Source organism: Pogoniulus pusillus, chromosome 13, assembly GCF_015220805.1.
Source record: "Pogoniulus pusillus isolate bPogPus1 chromosome 13, bPogPus1.pri, whole genome shotgun sequence".
NCBI lineage: Eukaryota > Metazoa > Chordata > Aves > Piciformes > Lybiidae > Pogoniulus > Pogoniulus pusillus.
In genome coordinates this window covers 31,270,324-31,289,687 of record NC_087276.1, presented here as the reverse complement: position 1 = coordinate 31,289,687, position 19,364 = coordinate 31,270,324, and the positions used below count along the sequence as shown (strand labels likewise).

The following is a 19,364-nucleotide window of genomic DNA, read 5'->3' as shown; positions in this document are numbered from 1 at the left end:
TCTGTTGATGCCCAGAGCTTATGCACTGCCCACAGACCTCACATGGAAAACTGTTACTGACAGTGACTGCTGAAATCACAGCTCCTTGGCTGGGCCTTTCTGAATTGTAGGAAGAGACTGGCCTCCTGCAGCATGTATTTGCCCAGGGCACCCCATGGGCTCCCTTGCCACTGTGATTTACTGATGAGACAAACCAGGAGGATGCCAAAGAACAGAGATTTGCTATGACCTTGCTGCATGACAGAGGAGAAATTTCACCTTGCAGAGAGGCTGGTTACAACTGAAATCCACTACCCACAGCACACTGGGAATGTGGATGCCCATGGACAGCCCTGCAGCAATCACTGCCTCTACCACTTTGTGCTCCTAAGACAGACTAGCTGTGCTGGAAGGCAGCAGGGAGCCACGTGCAGGTGTCAGGAAGCAGTGAAGGTGTTCACCAGGGGACAGCATGCACAACCACAACAACAAGGGAAGCTTTTACCTGTGCAGACCCCCAGACACAGCCACGAGGTCACCAAGGCCCTTCTTTGCTATCCTCTGTCCAAGGCCATGCTGTGCTCTCACTTGGGAGCAGGGCTTCTACAATGCCACTCTCTCCCAGCCGTGGAGAGGTGGGTTCTGGAAGCAGGATCTTGCCGCCTCCTTGTACTCCACTGCATTCCCTCCTCCAGTGGCAGGGTTACCATATCAGACTTAGCTATCATATGGAGAACACACAGGGATGCTCTGAGCTTAGAAAGGAACGAAGCAGCCATGACTCAGTGTAAGCCAGAGCAGACACCAGGCTGAAGGTGTGCTGCAGGGATGCTGGCATCTGCCTCGCTCTCCTGACCAGTCTCCACCAGCACATGCCCCAGTGTTCCCAGAGTAACAGGGTGGGGTTCATGCCAACGTTATGGCTTTCCTCATGCCACAGGCATGAGCAGCAAAGCACAGGAGAGGGATGAGTTCTGCTACCAAGCATCAGCTCAGCCTCGGTGCCACAGTTAGACTTTTATTGTCAATAAATATGCAGACTGCATCATACCAGACAACAGGCCGTGAAAAACGTCAGACGGACAGAAGCAGCCAGCAGGACAGCTCGACCATAGCTAAGCTCACTTGGTGGCCTGGAGGACTACCTGGCTTAACACACAACACAGAAAGAGCCACTGCAGTCTGAGAGGGAGTTAAAATCCTGTGGTTTGGGCCGTCTTAACCGCACAAGACCCCAGGGCTGGTTTCTCTTGCACAGCACAGGTTTGAAGAGACACAAGCTGGCTTGCCTGGCACAAATGGCACTGGAAAGGTTTGCTCTGCTATATCATGAGTGGGGCTAGTGGACACACACAGACTGCTAGGGAGCAGCAGGTCGCAGCAGTCAGACGCGGGGCCGCGCGCGCCCCGGCACACACGCACGGACTAAGAGCGGCTTAGCTCTGCTCAAACTAGGACAAGGACAAGACCGGAGCCAGGATCGACTGCACCACAGATTCTACCATTTGGAAAGAGATTCTAGCCTAAACACCACGTTCACCAATGAGAGCACACAGGTACTTATATCTCCGAGACGATGAGCCATGGATTTGGGCGGCAGGGACAGCGGAGGCAACTCCAAACTCCTCCACCCACTCAGAACTTCCCATGGCACCCCCACGTGCAGCCCACACCACTCGGCCACACGCTCTGCCAGGCAGGATGCAAACAGCTGAGCGGCGCTGGGTGTGAGCAGCAAAGGGTCCAGCCAGCCGGGCCACTGGTGAACGGTCAGAGCCCAGTGGGACATGGCTCACAGAGGTCAGCATGGCCAGTGGCGTTCCGGCAGCTGCTTCAAACCAGCAGAGCTGTCGTGGGGTGCGTGGAGGGTGTGAGTTGGGGTGTTCTGGTCAGTGGGGCTTTTTCTCCTCATTTGCCTGCTTGGCTGCTGTTGGTCCTCCACCTCATGTCACCTCCAGGGACGCAGGAGAGACACGGTCACACTCCTCCCGGGAGCGCAGGCTGTGCCACTGCTCCACAGCCGTCCGGTGCGCGTTGAGCATCCGGCGCCAGTGGTTGGACTCGGGGGCGCCTGTCGAGTACTGCCCGATCACAATCCTCCCAATGAAGTCGTTGCTGCTCTTCACGTTGTGCCCATACACTGGGGAGAGCAGAAACAGAGACTGGTCAAAAGCATTGATTGGCCCTCCAGAGCCCTGCCTCCAGAGAGCCCTCTCATGCAATGTGCCAGGCACCAGCAGCTCTGGGCTAACTCAGCACCTCAGAAACATGAGAGACACTGAAACAGGAGGCTGAGGGAAGGAGTTGAGCCGTGCCATGGACTGCAGCACAGCTCAAAGCCGTGGGACACAAACCCACCATTACTACGGCGTTTAGCAGGAATAGGTAGAGTCAGAACAATCAGAGTTGGAACAGGCCTTAAAGATCATCCAGTTCCATGGGCACTGGCTGGAATGTTAAGGATTTAAAAATCTCCTCAGGAAAGAGAGAGCTTTTTAAGAACGAATGTCTGCAGGGGCTCCAAATCCACCAGGCTTTTGCAGCAAGAGCAAGTTCAGCCTGGCATGGAGCTGTGAGCCCAGTGTGGAGCCAAGTGCTGCTGCCACTGCCCCTGCCAGCAGCACCAGCTCCCTTGGGCTGCTGTAAGACAACCCTGGCAGCAAAGCCACACCCAAGACCTCTGATGGCAGCACACACCCTGCCAGGCAGGCAAGGCACTGAGCACAAAGCACTGAAACCTCACTTTTGGCCAAGCATCTTGGTCAATACCTGAGTATTTCCTCTTATAATATCTCACAATTAATTAGCGCTACTTAATGTGCTCCTCAGTATCTCTACCATCTCTGCAGAGCCTGGCACCAGCAACTGCACCACTACAGAGCCCTGCTCTGGGTAAATCAAGTGCAGGGTCACATCCTGCTTTATACCTCCCAACAGCTCTGAAACGCTCAGGTCAGAGGCAGAGATACTTCTGCTTATAAAATGTCCCAGGGATATTTAGAATCACAGAATCAGGGTTGGAAGGCACCACAAGGCTCATCTAGTTCCAACCCCCCTTGCCATGGGCAGGGAACAGAACACCTTCAATGCCAAAATAATTCTACTGAGAGGAAAGGTTGGGGCTCTGTTGTGGTGGGGGTGTGGGGGGTTTCTGGTGGTTTGTTTGCAGGGTGGCTGGCTTGTTTGTTTGTTGGGGGGGACGTTTGTGGGTTTGGGGTTCTATGTGATTTTTGTTTGTGGTTTTGGTTTAGTGGTTGTGGTGGTGTTATTAGTGCCAGCATTTGCCAGAGTCTCGCATCTTAAACTACAGGTGAAAAGCTTAACTGAGGCACATCCACACCCTCAGAAACACAGCAGCCCTTCTGTTCGCCACCATCAGTTCCCTCGGGAGGATGCCCTCAGCTCCGAGGGCTGCCAAGGAAGTGGCCCTGCCCAGAGGCCAGGCTGGGGCTCTTCAGAGCGGCCACCTTCTGAAGCAGAGGTGGAGAATCTGAAGCCATCCATCTCCGCCTAACACAGCTTGTCAGAGTTGTTAACAAGCTCTGCTAGGAGGCGATGGATCACAGGTGTAGCCACATGACTGTGCTAAAGGTCCTGCTAGGATTTATTATCTGAGAGAAGTCCAACAAGCTGACAGAAGTCACCCTAAGATGCCCCCAAAGCCAATTCCTCTCTGACTTTTTGTTATAGGTATTTTTCTTCCCTTGTTTTTTTTCTATCTGCTCCTTCCTTTCAGCTTCTTCCACAGCAAGCAGAGGCACAGAAGGTTCCACGCTCCAGCCCTCAGGACAGCAGCTGGGCACTGTGCCACACAGAGCAGGTTACAGAATGGGACAGAGCTGTGTCCTCTGCTGCCTGAGCAGCCCCTTCCAGAGTTTGAAAGGAGCCTGGAGTGCATTTCAGATGAAATCTGCTCTTAGCCACCAAACCCAGCAACTCTGTGGAGCTGCTCAGAAGCAGAAAATGAGATAATTATCATTTGAGGGTTTCAGACTGACCCAGACTCTGGTTAGAGACAGGTGGACACTGCCTTCCAGTTACAAAACCTATTTTCCTGCCAGAAACTACACACCTGATATCAGGAGCTATTTTTCCACCAGTACAGCAATTTACACAATAACAACATCCATTTTCAGGCCAATACAGAGCAAAAAGCAATTAAGGATGCAGAGGTCAAACCAATTCCTTCTGCAGCTGCTCTTTACTGAGGGATGCTTTTGGGAGCAGGAAGGCTCCTTTAATAAAAACAATTAAAAACATCTCCAATAAAAATGCTGAAATAGGAATTTGGTTCACTTATGTCCAATAACTGAGTTGAATCCTTGAGGACAAGTAGTGCAACTGTGATGAGTTGATCCCAGCTGGACACCAGGTTCCCACTGAAGCCACTTGGTCATTCCCATCCTCAGCTGGGACTGGGAGAGAGAAACAGCACTGAAATGCTCAGGCTGAGATGAGGACAGGGAGAAGATTGCTCACCAACTGCCATCACAGGCTTGACTTGGGGAAATTGATTTATTACCAATCAAATCAGAGCAGGCTCAGAAAGAAACCCAAAGCTTAAAAACTCCTTCCCCCATTCTGCCCTTCTTCCCAGGCTGAACTTTACTCCTCCCACTTCTTCCCTGACCTTGTTGTCTGCGGAGTCATTTCTCACACATTCTCTCTCCTCTCTTCCAGGTGCTGTTGTGCAGCAGCTTTTTCCCTCTCAAACATTTATCCTGGATGTGTTACCACCATCACTGCTGGGCTTGGCTTTGGAGAGAAGTAAGCTCCAGGGAGACCTAATAGCAGCCTGCCAGTACCTGAAGGGGACTACAAAAAGGCTGCAGAGGGACAGATTCCAGAGGCCTGCAGTGATAGAATGAGGGAAGGGAAGAGCAGATTTAGATTGGATGTGAGGAACAAGTTCTGCACCATGAGGGCGGTGGAACACTGGAACAGGTTGCCCACAAAGGTAATTGAGGTCCCATCCCCTAGAGACGTTCGAAGTCAGGCTTGGCAAGGCTGTGAGCAACCTGCTCTAGTGGAGGATGTCCCTGCTTGTTGCAGGGGGTTGGACTAGACCTTTGGAGAGCCCTTCTAGCCCAAATCATTCCGTGATTCCACACTAACTCCTCTTTTGACTGAACATGCTGGCAGCCTTGAAGAGACCAGGGAGGAACACCCACTCAGGCTTCAAGGCTATCAGTGCCATCTGCGATGGGCACAAGCTGTCTGCTAAGGCACCCTCTGCAGCTGAGGCCACACAGTATCTGCATCGCCTGAGCAGCCTCTGCCAGCCATGCCCTGCAGTTACTCAGCAGTTACACCCGTGCTGCACTGCCAAGTACAGCCACACAGGCTTCTGCTGCCACCTGCAGCTGCCTCCACTGCTGCCCCCTGCAGCTGCCTCCACTGCTGCCCGGGAACCATGGGCAGAGAAACCTCAGCACACTGGAGTGGGTGGAAGCTCCAGCACAAATAAATCTTCCTCAGCTACCTACGTGAGCTACCTGCAATGCAACTGCAACCATTTAACTCAAGGAGAAGAAAACCATCAAGAAGGAAGGTGCTTCTCTTTCATCTTCCATCCTGCCCAGGCTAGCCCAGCACACAACACCCTCACCCCATTTATGTTAGCTTGTCCTCAGCATATTCACTGCACACCACCCCCCACTCTCCAGCAAATTGCTCCCAAAGGTGGTTTTAGTTAGTTTAAAACTGATTTGGCTGCATTCTGCATATTTCAAAAGCCTTTAAATAACCAAGCACCCCTGGGTGCAGCTCATATGCACCCCAGCACACCATGTGCCAGCCAGCACCCACTACAGAGCCAGCCACAAGAACCAGCTCCCCAGGGCACGAAAGCCCTAGAGAATTAGAGGGCCCTGCCCTCTTCCTTCCCACTGCAAGACATCCAGTCAAAATACTGGAGTGTAAAAATCCAGCTTAACACTTACAGCTGGTCTAGAGAAGGCTGCTGGGATCCTGGGTCACTCAGCAGGCCACAACATCACTTTTAAACACCCTACCCAGTCTTCCACACTTGCAATTGCTCTTGTCACAGCCTGTTGAAGCTTCATCTGACACCCTCAGCCCACCAGACCAGGAACCCAACAGACACCCACATGGTAAATATCCTTACTGCCAGGGCTCCTCAGCACAGCCACATCTAACCTGCACCTCCAGCATTGTGCTGCAGCTGCTGCATCCACCCCCAGAAACGTGTAGCCATCAGCAATGTGCTCAGGCAGCCACACCACACGCTGTGCCCAGACAGTCTCAGATGGCAGAAGGGAAAATCAGCAAAGACATGTCTGTGGCAGGAACCACAATCCTGTTAGCACTGACCCATCAACACTTCCCCACTCTAGAGACCTCGGCAGGGGCTGAAGAAGTGCCTTAATCCAGATGCTCTTGCAGGCAATGCTTCGTTCCCCAGCCTCTGCAGGCAGGAACCGGCTGGCATCCTCTGCTGTGCCAGCTGCCGAGTTCTGCCATCAGCTATCAGCTCTGAGCTGGCAGGTTAAGCAGGTCTGAATCCCACCTTGTGAACTCCTTGACATGGGTCTGTTTAGCACAAGGTGGGTGCCGCTAGGAGCAGGCAGCAGCAGGACCCGTGACGCACACTGCGAAGGTCACAGCTATGGACCATGCTCTGCCCCTTGCTCCTTAGGCATGGCCCCCAGCAGAGAAGACAGGAGCACAGGAGGAGATGCAGTGGACTCAGGTTTCTCAGTGTAATCCCCATGGAGCTTTGAAGGGCACACAAAACTGACCTCCAGCATCTCTGAACCTGCCCAGCTCCAGAGCGCTGGACCCGCTTGAGCGTGTGGCTGAGCCCTGGCCAAGCACAGGCCCGGCACAGCTCCAGCACCCAGCTGCTGCTCCCTGTGGGAGACCACCACCACGCCAAGGAAACTCATTGGAAAGCCATTTCTCTTCTTGCTCTCCTGCAAAGGCAGCCACCGTGCCCTGGCTGGGGCAGTCTGGGAAGGGGACCCTGCAGATGCACTCAGTGGTGCACCCTGAGTGAGGCATTCGGCTAACTGGGGCCTGGCCTGAGACAGGGAGCAGAAAGTCCCAGAGATAGGAGGGACCCAGGGAGCAGGGGAAATGCAGATACACACGTGTGTGTTGTAGAGATCCCAAAGACACACAGGAACTGACACCTCATCAGGACAAACCTGGATGCACCTATAGGGTGGGGAATGGCTGAGAGCAGCCTTGAAGAAAAGGACCTGGGGTGGTGAAAAGCTCCACATGAGCCTGCAGTGTGGGTGCAGCCCAGACACAACCCTGTGCTGGGCTGCAGCAAGAGCAGTGTGGGCAGCAGGGACAGGGAGGGGATTCTGCCCCTTGGCTCTGCTCTCCCCAGACCCCACCTGCAGCCCTCTGTGCAGTTCTGGAGCCCCCAGCACAAGCAGGACATGGAAGTGTTGGAGGCAGTGCAGAGGAGGCCACCAAGGTGCTGAGAGGGCTGTAGCAGCTCTGCTGTGAGGACAGGCTGAGAGAGTTGGGGCTCTGCAGCTGGGAGAGAAGGCTTGAAGGAGACCTTACAATGGCTTTCCAGTATCTGAAGGGGGCCTACAGGAGGGCTGGGGAGGGACTACTGACAAGGTCTTGTAATGACAAGGAGGGGAGTGGGTTTGAACCGGCAGGGGGGAGATTCAAACTAGATGTTAGGAAAGGGTTCTTTGCAGTGAGGGTGGTGAGACACTGGTACAGGTTGCCCAGGGAGCTTGTGGCTGCTCCCTCCCTGGAGATGTTCAAGGCCAGGCTGGATGAAGCCTTGAGCAACCTGTTCTAGAAGGAGTTGTCCCTGCCTACAGCAAGGGGTTGGAACTGGATGATATTTAAGGTCCCTGCCAACCTAACCCATTCTCTGATTATATTGCAGCAGGCTGGAGGGTACTGGCCAGGGGTATCTGCAGCTGGATTTCTACCTTCAATTGCATTTTTAATTGCATCTTAATGCTCTGCACTTTGATCCTCAAACCCCAATATGGTGTCATGCACACTGACAAACCTCCCAGAACAGCTCCAACACCAATGTTGTACAGCACTAGCAAGCTAAAGCAGGGGTGGCCATACCTGTCAGGCACGTTCACAGCTCCTCTGATGGCCACTGGGCCAGGTAGAGGCATTTCACTTCCAGACACTGCCCTACCACCCAGAGCAGCTACTGCCACTGAGGTTTCTCCTCATTTGAGATACAGGAAGCTTATAGCTTTGTAAGACATTGGAACAATTCCTTTCACCTCAACAGGAGCCAAACAAGATGAAAATATGAGGTTGAGGCATGACACTGCTCAAATTAAGGGGCTTGGCAAAATGAGCAAGCTCAGGTGATCAGCCAGGAGAGGAGGGTCTGCTCCTTGCTCCAGGAGAAAAAGATTCCTCCCAAGTTCCAGGGAACTCCAGGATAAGCTGTTTGTGCCACGCCTGCAGTGAAGAACAGTTATTAACTAAGTCAGCTCACCTGAAGAATCTGATTTTGTCTTATAAGCTAGCACCAGCCTGGCTCAGGAGGCATCAGCATCTTGTTGCTCCCACCAGGATGTAACAGTGCTTCACTCCTCCTTGCCAAAGTGGTGACTCTGCTGCAAACAGGCAACTCCACCCCTGCAGCATCTTCTTCAAGCAACCCCAAAGCACTCAGCATACCTGCTGCAGAGAGGCTGTGCTAGGCAGGGGATTCTCCAAGAGGCCACGTGCACCCTACCTGTGCTCCTGTCCTATTGCCCCAAAAATAGATCTCACACAGTACTACACAGTATCATTAGGATTGGAAGAGACCTCACAGATCATCAAGTCCAACCCTTTACCACAGAGCTCAAGGCCAGACCATGGCACCAAGTGCCACATCCAATCCTGCCTTGAACAGCCCCAGGGACGGCGACTCCACCACCTCCCCGGGCAGCCCATTCCAGTGTCCTCATAAGACCTGCTGGGTCACCCCACATGGCCACAGAACCTGGAGCAAAGCAGCCAGGACCATGGGAGTTGCTCACTGGGAGTACTCTGCCTCCTCAGACTCAGCCCATATGGTGTCCAGTGCATGAATACATGAAGCATTCTGCGGTGCCAGACACAAAGGCAAAGTCCTGATATCAGTTCAACAGGTACCAGCCCCCAGGAAACAGGCTGCTGGCATCAATGGGTTTGTCCTTCTTCCCCTCTCTGGCTGAGATAGGATCACACAGCTGTAAGCACAGAGCAGATTCTGTTTCTGAGCTCTAGATACAGAACACTGAGAGTCCAATGCTTCAGAAACACACAGCTATTAGACAGACAGACAATTTCCTAGCAGCAAGCTTGCTAATTATCTATCCAAGAGATGTTATGGTGCCCAACACAATGGCATTTCAAAGCAGAAACCACTTCTTTCTCCTGCAATTCAGGAGGACACCAAAAGTAAAACATTTTGGTTGCATTATATATTAGGGCTCTATTTCCCCCCTGTATACAGGTGCAAAAGACAAAGCACATCAAGTAGTCTTTTGGGGCATGGGAAAAAAGGCAGCATGGGGAGAAAGGGCAGATGGGCACTTGAAGCAGCAAGACAAAACATAGATGTGCAATGACCCCAAGCACAGCAGCTGCCATCCCTGCAAAGGGGCACCTAAAGACCATGCCGGCATCAGAAGGCTGTGCTTTCACACAGCCAGGCAACAGAACTCAGTGTACGCCTGGAGAAGCCTGAGGGCAAGACCACTGCCAGCCTTCGACCTGCTCAGCTGGTTGGGACATTTGGAAATCAGCCTGTTAGTTGAGAAAAGAAAAGGTTGCAAAGGCCAATCAAGGAACGAGCAAAGCCTGTCCCAGCCTGCTTCCCTCCCCTGGGCAGAGCATCCTGTCCCGCTAGAGCCAGGGCCAGCTTCCACAGGGGAGCAGTGCCGCGGGGACAGCCCCACCACCACTCTCCGCCAGGCACCACCGGCCCTGGCGCTTGCCCCAGCGCCGGTTTGAGTCTCAGCTAGGTCGGGCAGCAAAGCATCTGCGCAAATGGTACCCAGAGCACAAGAGCTGGTTCTGCCCCTCTTCGGATCCCGTCGTGTAAACATGCAGAAGAGCTTCTTTAGCCGGAGAAAGAGTCACCGCGGGAGCTCGGGGGGATGCACACTCCCCGAGCGAGCCCTGAAGGCTGGGTTTTTTATGTCAAGTGATCAAAAGATGTTAAGGAGTCGCCGAGATGCGGTTTGCCCTGGAGCACTGTTTTGTATTGGGCCATCTGGGCTTTACTGCAACGCAAACAGCATTACCGACTGCTGTCATTAGCAGCACTACAATCATTAACAAGATCCCGCAGTGCCTGCACTTGAGGAGCTCTCTCCCCTCCCACCGCCAGCACAGGCTTTCTGAAGGTTGGGCTGCCATTCAGAGCACAGTCTGTCCAAAACCCCTCGGCAAGGAGTGTGGGACCCGAGAGCCCCGCAGTCATCCCTCCCGAGCACATAGCTTGCAGTTGCACCTCCAACAGCCTTCTTTTCTGCTTGGCCATGACCTTGGGCAGCAGCTGACAGCCTGGGCGCCAGGGCCAAACTCCACCTTCCCCACATCGCCAGGCGAGCAGTAATTAACACCTTTGTCACAGGTGTATAGGGTTAGGAGAGCAATGCCCTTTAAAGGTTGCCTTCGTTCTCTGCCGGAGGTGAGCGCAGGACCGGCTGCGCCTGAGCAGAAGCTGACATGGGAGATGTGCATCGTGCTGAAGAGAAAAGGGAACCAGCCAAAGGGGCCCATTTCTGTCACACTGCACACAGGGAAGGCCATTACCCAGACAATGCGCCTGGAGTCGGGGAAAGGCAAACCTCTCCACTACCTCATCATCCTTCTTCTGTCGGGACCTTAGACTTGAGACAACTATCAGTCACTTTCCTGCTGTTAGCCTCTTCAGATGGGAAGCTGTGGACAGATGCTTGCAGCGGCAATCCTGACCCTGGATGCCTCCTCCTGGAGGGGACATCTCCACCTGAGCTCATCCCATTTCGTTTTAGGCACCAAACTGGGAAATGTGAGGTAGTGACAGCTCCAGTAAGCATCTGAGGTAGAAACAGATGGGAAGGCAGAAGGTGTCCTGCAGCAGCGTGGAAGCAGCAACATTTTGGTCTGTAAATGCTAACAACTTACAGTGTTGATCTTAGTACACTTAAGGACAAGGTAGTATTGAAGAACCAGCCCAACCCCCCCAAATCTTGGCTAACAGAGCTCACCTCCATCTTGGAAGCACCCAATGCCTGTCTCCTAGTCTGGCAGCACTTCAGCCCTGTGTTCAGTCCAAAGTGCAGCTCTCCAGAGCGGCTCCAGGGAAGCAGGGAGCGGAGCTGTGCAGAACAGTGCCCACCCGCAGTGTTTGCACAGGGAGCCCTTGCTACACTGACAGCAAAACACCACACAGATCCTTGCACAGTGCACTGAACCCAGGCAGCTCGATGCACAGGAAGGCAAACACACAGGGCAGGGGGGAAAAATGAATCTTTGTCTAGCTAATCTTACTCTGCAGTGTAGCACCAGGCACAGAGGGAGCCAAGAGCTTCAGCCGAGAGGGACTGGCAGGGCTCCGCTGCTTCCCAGTGAAGCCAAGCCAATGTAAAGACAGCTGCAGGCTGGGTCCAAAACACAAAGCTGCAGAAAAAGTTCCTTTAAATTACTGAAGACATACTCACTTCTGGCTCCCACAGTTGCTTCTGCAGCTATGCATTCAAAGCATCATCACCCACCCTTCAAGCAGGATTATTTTCCGCTTCAACTGGACTTTGACTCAACAGCAAATGTAATGAACTGACCTAACGGACTAGACCTGGGGACTGGGAAAAAATAGTAAGAAATGTAAACCAACTCCCACAAACACAGAGCAGAGTGAGCTACCATGCAGCCAAACACCACCCCAAAACAAAAGCAGAGAGAAAGAGATGTGGCTCATGAGACAAAACAAGAGAAGGATCCTTCCTCAGGTTCTGCTCTTCCGTGTTGGCAACCATTTGCTCTTTACTGTCTTTTAGCATAAGATCCCAAAGCTCTTCATAGAATCAACCAGCTTGGAAGAGACCTCCAAACTCATCCAGCCCCATCCAATCAACCAGACCATGGCACTAAGTGCCCCAGCCAGGCTTGGCTTCAACACCTCCAGCCACAGCCACTCCACCACCTCCTTGGGCAGCCCATTCCAGTGCCAATCACTCTCTCTGCCAACAACTTCCTCCTAACATCCAGCCTAGACTTCTCCTGGCACAGCTTGAGGCTGTGTCCCCTTCTTCTGTTGCTGGGTGCCTGGCAGCAGAGCCCAACCCCACCTGGCTACAGCCTCCCTGTAGGCAGCTGCAGGCAGCAATGAGCTCTGCCCTGAGCCTCCTCTGCTGCAGGCTGCACACCCCCAGCTCCCTCAGCCTCTCCTCACAGGGCTGTATTTCAGGCCCCTCCCCAGCCTTGCTGCCCTGCTCTCCACACCTTCCAGTACTTGAACATCTCTCTTGAATCACAAGCTTTTAAGCTGCACAACATGCTGAGGTGCCATGGAGACAGCAATACAGGGAACACCATGGCCCCATGCCAGCCCTTCAGCCAAGCTGCATGCTGATACTTGTTCTACTGAAGCCTCATGGTGCACACAAGACCAAACTGGTGCTGCACTCCTGTTGAGAGCACATGGCCAACAACATCTGCAGCATCTTCACCACTTAAGTGGACACTGAACATGGCTCAGCATCTTTATCACCACTGCATCTCTTGAAGCACCTCACTCCTGTGACACTGCAGATGCCTGGGCAGGGGCCCCGATTTGAAGGTCCTCACAATAACATGGGCTCTTGGCTCCTCTGACAAGAGGAGGCAGTGCAGACATCAAACCAGCAGAAGGCTGCACTCATCACAATACGACCAACACCTTCAGCTCCTGAAGAGGCCAGATGGCAGCAGGAGCAGCAAGACCAACAACACTATCAGCAGGGCCATCCATCACATTCCAGTCCAAGAGTGGCCACAAGAACCTGGCCCTGCTGCTCCTCCAAAAGCCTCTGCATGCTCCTTCCCAGCTTTGGAGCTGCTGGGGATATTTCTGGCCTGGGATTATTTACCACAGTGGTCACAGCAAGCAACACATCACTTGGCAAGCAAAGGCAGATCAGTGAAACTCAGCTGCATCACCTGCCACAGACCAGCTCACTGCCCACTCACTCTGCTGACAACCATCTGCATGGAAAAATCATAGAATGGGTTAGGTTGGAAGGGACCTCAAACCTCAGCCAGCTCCAATCCCCCATCATAGGCAGAGACATCTCTCCCACTAGAACAGGCTGCCCAAGGCCTCACCCAACCTGGCCTTGTACGTCTCCAGGGAGGTTGTGGAGCACAGAATCACTCAAGGTGATCTTTGAACCTGTGCCAGTGTCTCACCACCCTCACTGCAAAGAACCCTTTCCTAACATCTAGTTTCAATCTCCCCCCTGCCAGTTCAAACCCATTCCTCGTCCTGTTGTTACAAGACCTTGTCAATAGTCCCTCCCCAGCCCTCCTGTAGCCCCCTGCAGATACTGGAAAGCCATTATAAGATCTCCTCCAAGCCTTCTCTTCTCCAGGCTGCAGAGCCCCAACTCTCTCAGCTTGTCCTCACAGCAGAGCTGCTGCAGCCTTCTCAGCATCTTGGTGGCCTCCTCTGCACTGGCTCCAACACTTCCATGTCCTTCTTGTTCTTGTGCTGGGGGCTCCAGAACTGCACCCAGGACTGCAGGTGGGGTGTGAGGAGAGCAGAATCCCCTCCCTGTCCCTGCTGCCCACACTGCTCTTGCTGCAGCCCAGCACAGGGTTGGCTGGACCTCCACTCAGTGGTGCTAACCTCATCAGTTGTGCGGAGGAGCAGAACATCCCTGCACCTTTCAGTGGCACAGAGCTGCTGCTCTCTGCCTTTTCTCCTGCTACTAGGAAAAGGGGAAGAGGAGAGTATTTCTCCCTTGTCATGATCAGCTGATGGAAGCTTCCAGGAGCAAATCCATCATTGCACATAGAAGGTGCAGCCAGGGTGACATGCATGCAGAGCACTGACTAATCACAGACTTTCTGCTGAGGAGATTGCTGAGCATGAAGGGCAAGATTCAAAATGCTGATCAGCAGCACTTTCATTCTACCCTGCTTGGAAACAAACTAACAGGTTGGAATTGGACTCCTTGAACCAGCTTTGCCACCTCCATCTGCCAGGTAAGAAATGAAATCTGCAAATACTTCAAGATATGTTCTTGCAGATGCAGATTCCCTTCTCTTCATTGGAAGAGGGGGAGTAGTGGCTGGGAAGGTGCCTGAACATGTATTTGTGAAGCATGGGAGCCCAGAGTGGTGAAGAGTGTGGATCCTACTGCCCAGCCCTTCTGCTCCTCTGGAGGGCAAGGTGGTCTGACCTGATGGTGCCCAGGCTCTGCCAGTACACACAAGCTGACTGGCATGGGAGAGGAACCCACCACTTCCTAGGGGTCCCTGCAGCCCTGCCTGAGAACTCCACACTGTGGAATAGCAGAAAAGGCCACCAGGCACAGTGGGTCCAGTTCAGCCCCATCGTTGCTGCCCAGTCTGCAGGTGAGAACCAGGGGGCACACCCCTGAGCTCTGCTACCCCTGCTCTAAGCAGCTCACCCAACTGTCAATTCCTAATGACTGGTTTTGTGCCTGAAGAACAAAAACAGAGGACCAGAAATTGTTTAAAACTAAGAATTCCCATCCCAGCCAAACTTCTCCAGTACTAACAAAGCTCTTGAAGCCTTGGTCTACCTCAGCTGTGCCACACAAGGTTTGGAACCAAGTCCAGCTCTTCAAAAATAAAGGCACAGAGTGCTTACAGAACAGGCAATGGCAGTGTCAAATACCCGAGCTACATCATCCATCAGGTACCAGAAGTTCTCTTTGCCAGTGTTTGGGCCCCAGGATCATTCTTCTTCCCTCTCATCCTTTTCCTCTTTGACTTTATGCCCAAGTTGCTTGCTGCTGAAAAGTGCAATTAATGCCTCTTTCTCCTCTGCACAACAGCATTCCCAGTGACACCAATTAGGTGTAGGAGTAACAAGGTGCACTTCCAGCCAGCTCCAGTCCTCAGGTAGCAACGCTGGGACAGCTTCTGCAGTATTATTAGCGTTAGGCTTCCCTGGAGACCCCAGTGATGGTCACCTCTTGCAAGGTGGCTATTGGAACAGACACTGTTCTGCACAAGCCCATCTGCAAACCCACAACTGCTTCTTTGTTCACCTCAGAGACCTTTGAGGCCAGGCAGGGCAGTGACAGCACCCCACTGCATTTACCTGTGAAGACCAGGCTGGCGTTCTCCAGCTCTTCCTGGGGAACCTTGAAGCTGAAGGACTCGTTGTAGAAGGGATCTATCGTCCTGCGCATGCAGGAGGTCTTCTTGGTTTTTGTTAGTTTTAATCCATGAACAAGCTGGATCTTCACAAAAGGATCTGACAAAGAACACAGGCTCTGAGTTACGGCCAGCACCCTGCTTCCCAAGGCACAGCCCCGAGGGATGGACCATGCTGGGATACAGCCTGCGGCCCCACGCCGCTCCCAGGGATCTGCGGCCGAGACAGAAGTCAGGCAGCTGGACTGAAAGTGCTCCCTGCCAAAACCACAATTGCCAACAGCCTTGGCAGAGGCCAAGCACGCTGCTCGTGTCAGAGAATGCCAACGTTCAGGCAGCACCAGAGGCTGGGCCTTGGGGCATGTTAAAAACACCAGAGGACACGAAGCTATTAGTAGCCAGCAAGCCCAGAAAGAGCAGGGAGTGATGCCCGGGCACTGAGAGAACCTCAGAGCACCCCCAGAGCAGCCAAATACCATAAATGAGGCCACTGCCACCTGAACACTCAGGTAGCATCTGCACCATACAAGCACAACCAGGCTGCCCTGCAGAACACAGCTCACAGCTCCTGGTTCCTCACCTCGGTGCAGAGGTTTTTTACAGCAAATCAGTGTCTGCACTCCCTGCTTTATCTCAGGGCAAGCATTTCCAACCACTCAGTTGCTGCTGGCTATAGATACACAAAATGAATACCCAGAGCCTTGTTTTAACAGGAACTGGGCATCCAAATCCCCCTAAGTGCCCCACACATTGCAGCCTCACCACCCACCTGCTTGCACAGCACACAGACCCTGCAGGAGTAATGTGAGAATGGCACTGCCCTTTACCTGAACCTTGGCTCATGTCTGTCTGAAGAAGCTGCTTTGCTCTGATGATGTCCACGTTCAGTCTTCCTGCACTGGGTAGGTAGTTTAGTGACAAGAGCAGCTCTCCCAGCTCCACTTCATTCTGCAGAGAAAAGGGAATATGGAAATTCAGAACAGAGCTCAGGGGGAAGGGAAGAGCAGGAAGAGAAATTAAATAAATCCTATTTGACTAAGTGCCTGAGATATCAATTTTAGTCATGCTCTAAACTGCAACTAAGAACCATCTGGTGGTACCTTGTGCTGAGCAGAAACAAGAAAGAACATTATCCCCAGGTAAAGATCATTCTTTAGTCACTGATCCTTCATCTTTTTAGCAGTCATGCAAAGAGGACCTATAATGAAGAACGAGTACAAGGTCAGTGGTTTCTACCTGCTCCACTCTGAACGGTGCCAGGTGGTTCTGATCTTGCCAACCTCACATCCTCAATGTTGGACAAAGCACAGACCCACTGGAGAAGGCATCATCTTTCCTTCCCAGCCCCAAAGTGCCACACCAGCCACTTGGGAAGTTCAGGCAGGAGATGGTTAATGCATCCCTGGGTCACAGGAGGGCAGATCCAGGGGACATTTCTGCCCGGGGACCATGGCACAGCTCAACTGTGCCCTTGCTGTTCATCAGCTGTACCGCAGCTGTAGCTCCACATCACTATGGCTGCTCAGCCATTATTTATTTTCCTCTTACTTAGTGATGCTTAAAACTAGTAGTCAAAAAAGAGCTGGAGAGCTGACATCACTGCTGCTCAGACGTGACAGCTTCAAACAACCTCTCCCTCGTAGCATGACCTGGCTCTCAGCCGCTCTTATTCTCAGATGCAAAACACACATAAAGAAACAACTTCAGAGACTGCAAACACCAGGCAGCCTGGGCAGGGCATCAGTCCAGCTGCCTCATCTCAGGGCCATGCAGGGGTGCAGAGCTTGTTCTTTGGATCCAAGAGGCAAACAGTTAAAAAACAAGCCTAGATCAGATGGTTATGGCACACTCCCAAAAGGAAAAGGAGCTGTAGTGGTATTGCAATCAGAACAAAAGTCTGGAATACCTCTACTGGTGCCCCAAATATTAAATTATAGAAATCAGAGGAAAAAAGGTCTGGGTAGGCAATAAAGTAAAACAGCTCTGAGAGGCAGCCACAGCCTGAAGTGGCCCAAAGAACTTGCTTCAGCAGCAGATGAGTCAGCACATGAGGTACCCACCCCAGCAAAGCCACCCATGGCCCTGGAACCTGAAGCTAAACCAGCTCACAGCTATTCAGCTGCAGATTGAAGAGTTTCCACCAAGTGCAGGTGAACCAGTGAGCTCAAACCAAATCCGAGCAAGCACGCCAGGAAAAGCCCAATCCCTCTGCCAGGAGCAACCCAGCACCTCCAGCCTGGGAGGCCAGCAGCACAGAGCAGCTCCCACTGACAGCCAGCTCCGCACCTAAGCGGCCAACAGCTAGAAACAATATTAGGTAATGGCATCAGAAGTCTTGCCCGAGGCAGTGTCTCCTCTCATGTTCCTGTTGACTACTCTCCAGAAGGCATCAGGACGTGTGTGGCATGCAGGAGCAGGTGGCAGCTTGAGGAAGTCCTGCACCTCTGACACTACACAACACAAATTTAATTCAATGTTCTTTCCTCTCTGCTTTCCACAGAAAATATGGCAATGGGCTGCCTGGCTTCACATCAAAGGTCTCTGTTCAGGAGCTGGCACAGCACCCCCTGCATTCAGCCCTGCATGTTTACTGAGCCAGGCAGCGGGCGGGCAGCAAGGTGAAGGCTGAGCATGACAGCATCCTGCCCCAGCCCCCGTGCTAAGAGCGCTGATCTGCATCACAGATCCTAGGGCAAACCCACATGCCCTCCTTGCATGCTCCACTGCCCTGGAGCCAGACCCAGAGCCAGTCTGGCACCATCCAACCCCAGCTGGCCCATCTGCTGCCTGACCTTCCCCACAGTCACTCCTCTCATGAGAAACACCATCCAATTCCTTAGTCCAGCCTCCTTTTGTCACAGCACCTCCTGGGTCACCCAGAACTACACAGCACACATTCCCATTGGCCACCTGCAGTTTCCTGTTGCTGCAGCATTTTTGCTCCTGGGGAAGGCAGCCCTCTTCTGCCAGCCTGTCAGCTTCCATGTCAGTCCCATTCGGTGTGTGACAGTGCAAGACCTTTCCAGCAGAAAGCCATTCCCCACGCAGACCTGACCCAACAAGTACACCCCAATCACAACTGGATCAGCCCAAGCCACACCCACATAATCATTGACCCAGTGGCTGCACAACACAAGGATCTAGAGGAGTCTCACACTCAAGGGAATTTCAACCTCATCCATCTCATGTAGGCTATCACCTTCAGTTCAACTTCCCCCAAAGCCACTCCTCTCAAACCTGTGGCTGGAACAGCCTGAAGACATGGCTGTCATCAGAAACAGCTGCTGACTTCCAAACCTCTAGCCAGGACAGGAACAGAGCGTGGCAGAGTCCACAACAGGATCCACCAGAGGTAGCCCTCAAGCACAGGTTGGAAGAGAGCTCCAAGCTCAGCCAACCCAACCTAGCACCCAGCCCTGGCCAAGCAACCAGACCATGGCACTAAGTGCCCCAGCCAGGCTTGGCTTCAACACCTCCAGGCACAGAGACTCCACCACCTCCCTGGGCAGCCCATTCCAATGCCAATCACTCTCTCTGCCAACAACTTCCTCCTAACATCCAGCCTAGACCTCCCCTGGCACAGCTTGAGGCTGTGTCCCCTTGTTCTGGTGCTGATTGCCTGGCAGCAGAGCCCAACCCCACCTGGCTACAGCCTCCCTTCAGGTAGTTGCAGACAGCAATGAGCTCTGCCCTGAGCCTCCTCTCCTGCAGGCTGCACACCCCCAGCCTCTCCTCAAGGGGTTGGTTTTAAACATGTCCACTCCTATTTCCACTTGCATTCAGCACTGCATCAGGTTTCATGCAGGCTTTGATTCCTAGAAAGTCAGGTACATTTGGACAGCACATGTCAGGAAGCTAATTAATGATGTTATTACATGCTGGAAAAAGACAGTCAGACAGCTCCAGCTGCAAACAGCAAGCTTCAGGAACACCCAGGTGGCAGGCTGGCACTGGGCAGGGATCTAACATTTCAAGTCCCTTAAGCTTGGAGTGCTGAAAATCCACATTAAGATTTGGGGTAATTGCTGCTGGATTTGCCCAGTGGAGGAACCTGCTGATCTTATCCA

General features: G+C 52.9%; 1 protein-coding gene across 4 annotated transcripts in view; it reads right to left on the bottom strand.

Annotated features, from left to right (window-relative positions):
* Positions 1–977: 977 nt before the first annotated feature.
* Positions 978–19,364, bottom strand: part of SYT17 (synaptotagmin 17) — a 40,231-nt gene continuing 21,844 nt past the window's right edge. For all 4 annotated transcript variants that reach the window (XM_064153863.1, XM_064153862.1, XM_064153864.1 and 1 more), the window contains 3 exons: positions 16,125–16,245; positions 15,242–15,397; positions 978–2,119 (listed from right to left, as the gene is read on the bottom strand). In XM_064153863.1, the coding sequence (XP_064009933.1) occupies positions 1,923–2,119; positions 15,242–15,397; positions 16,125–16,245 (474 nt within the window). In that variant the 3' untranslated portion in view covers positions 978–1,922. The remainder of the gene's footprint in view (positions 2,120–15,241; positions 15,398–16,124; positions 16,246–19,364) is intronic.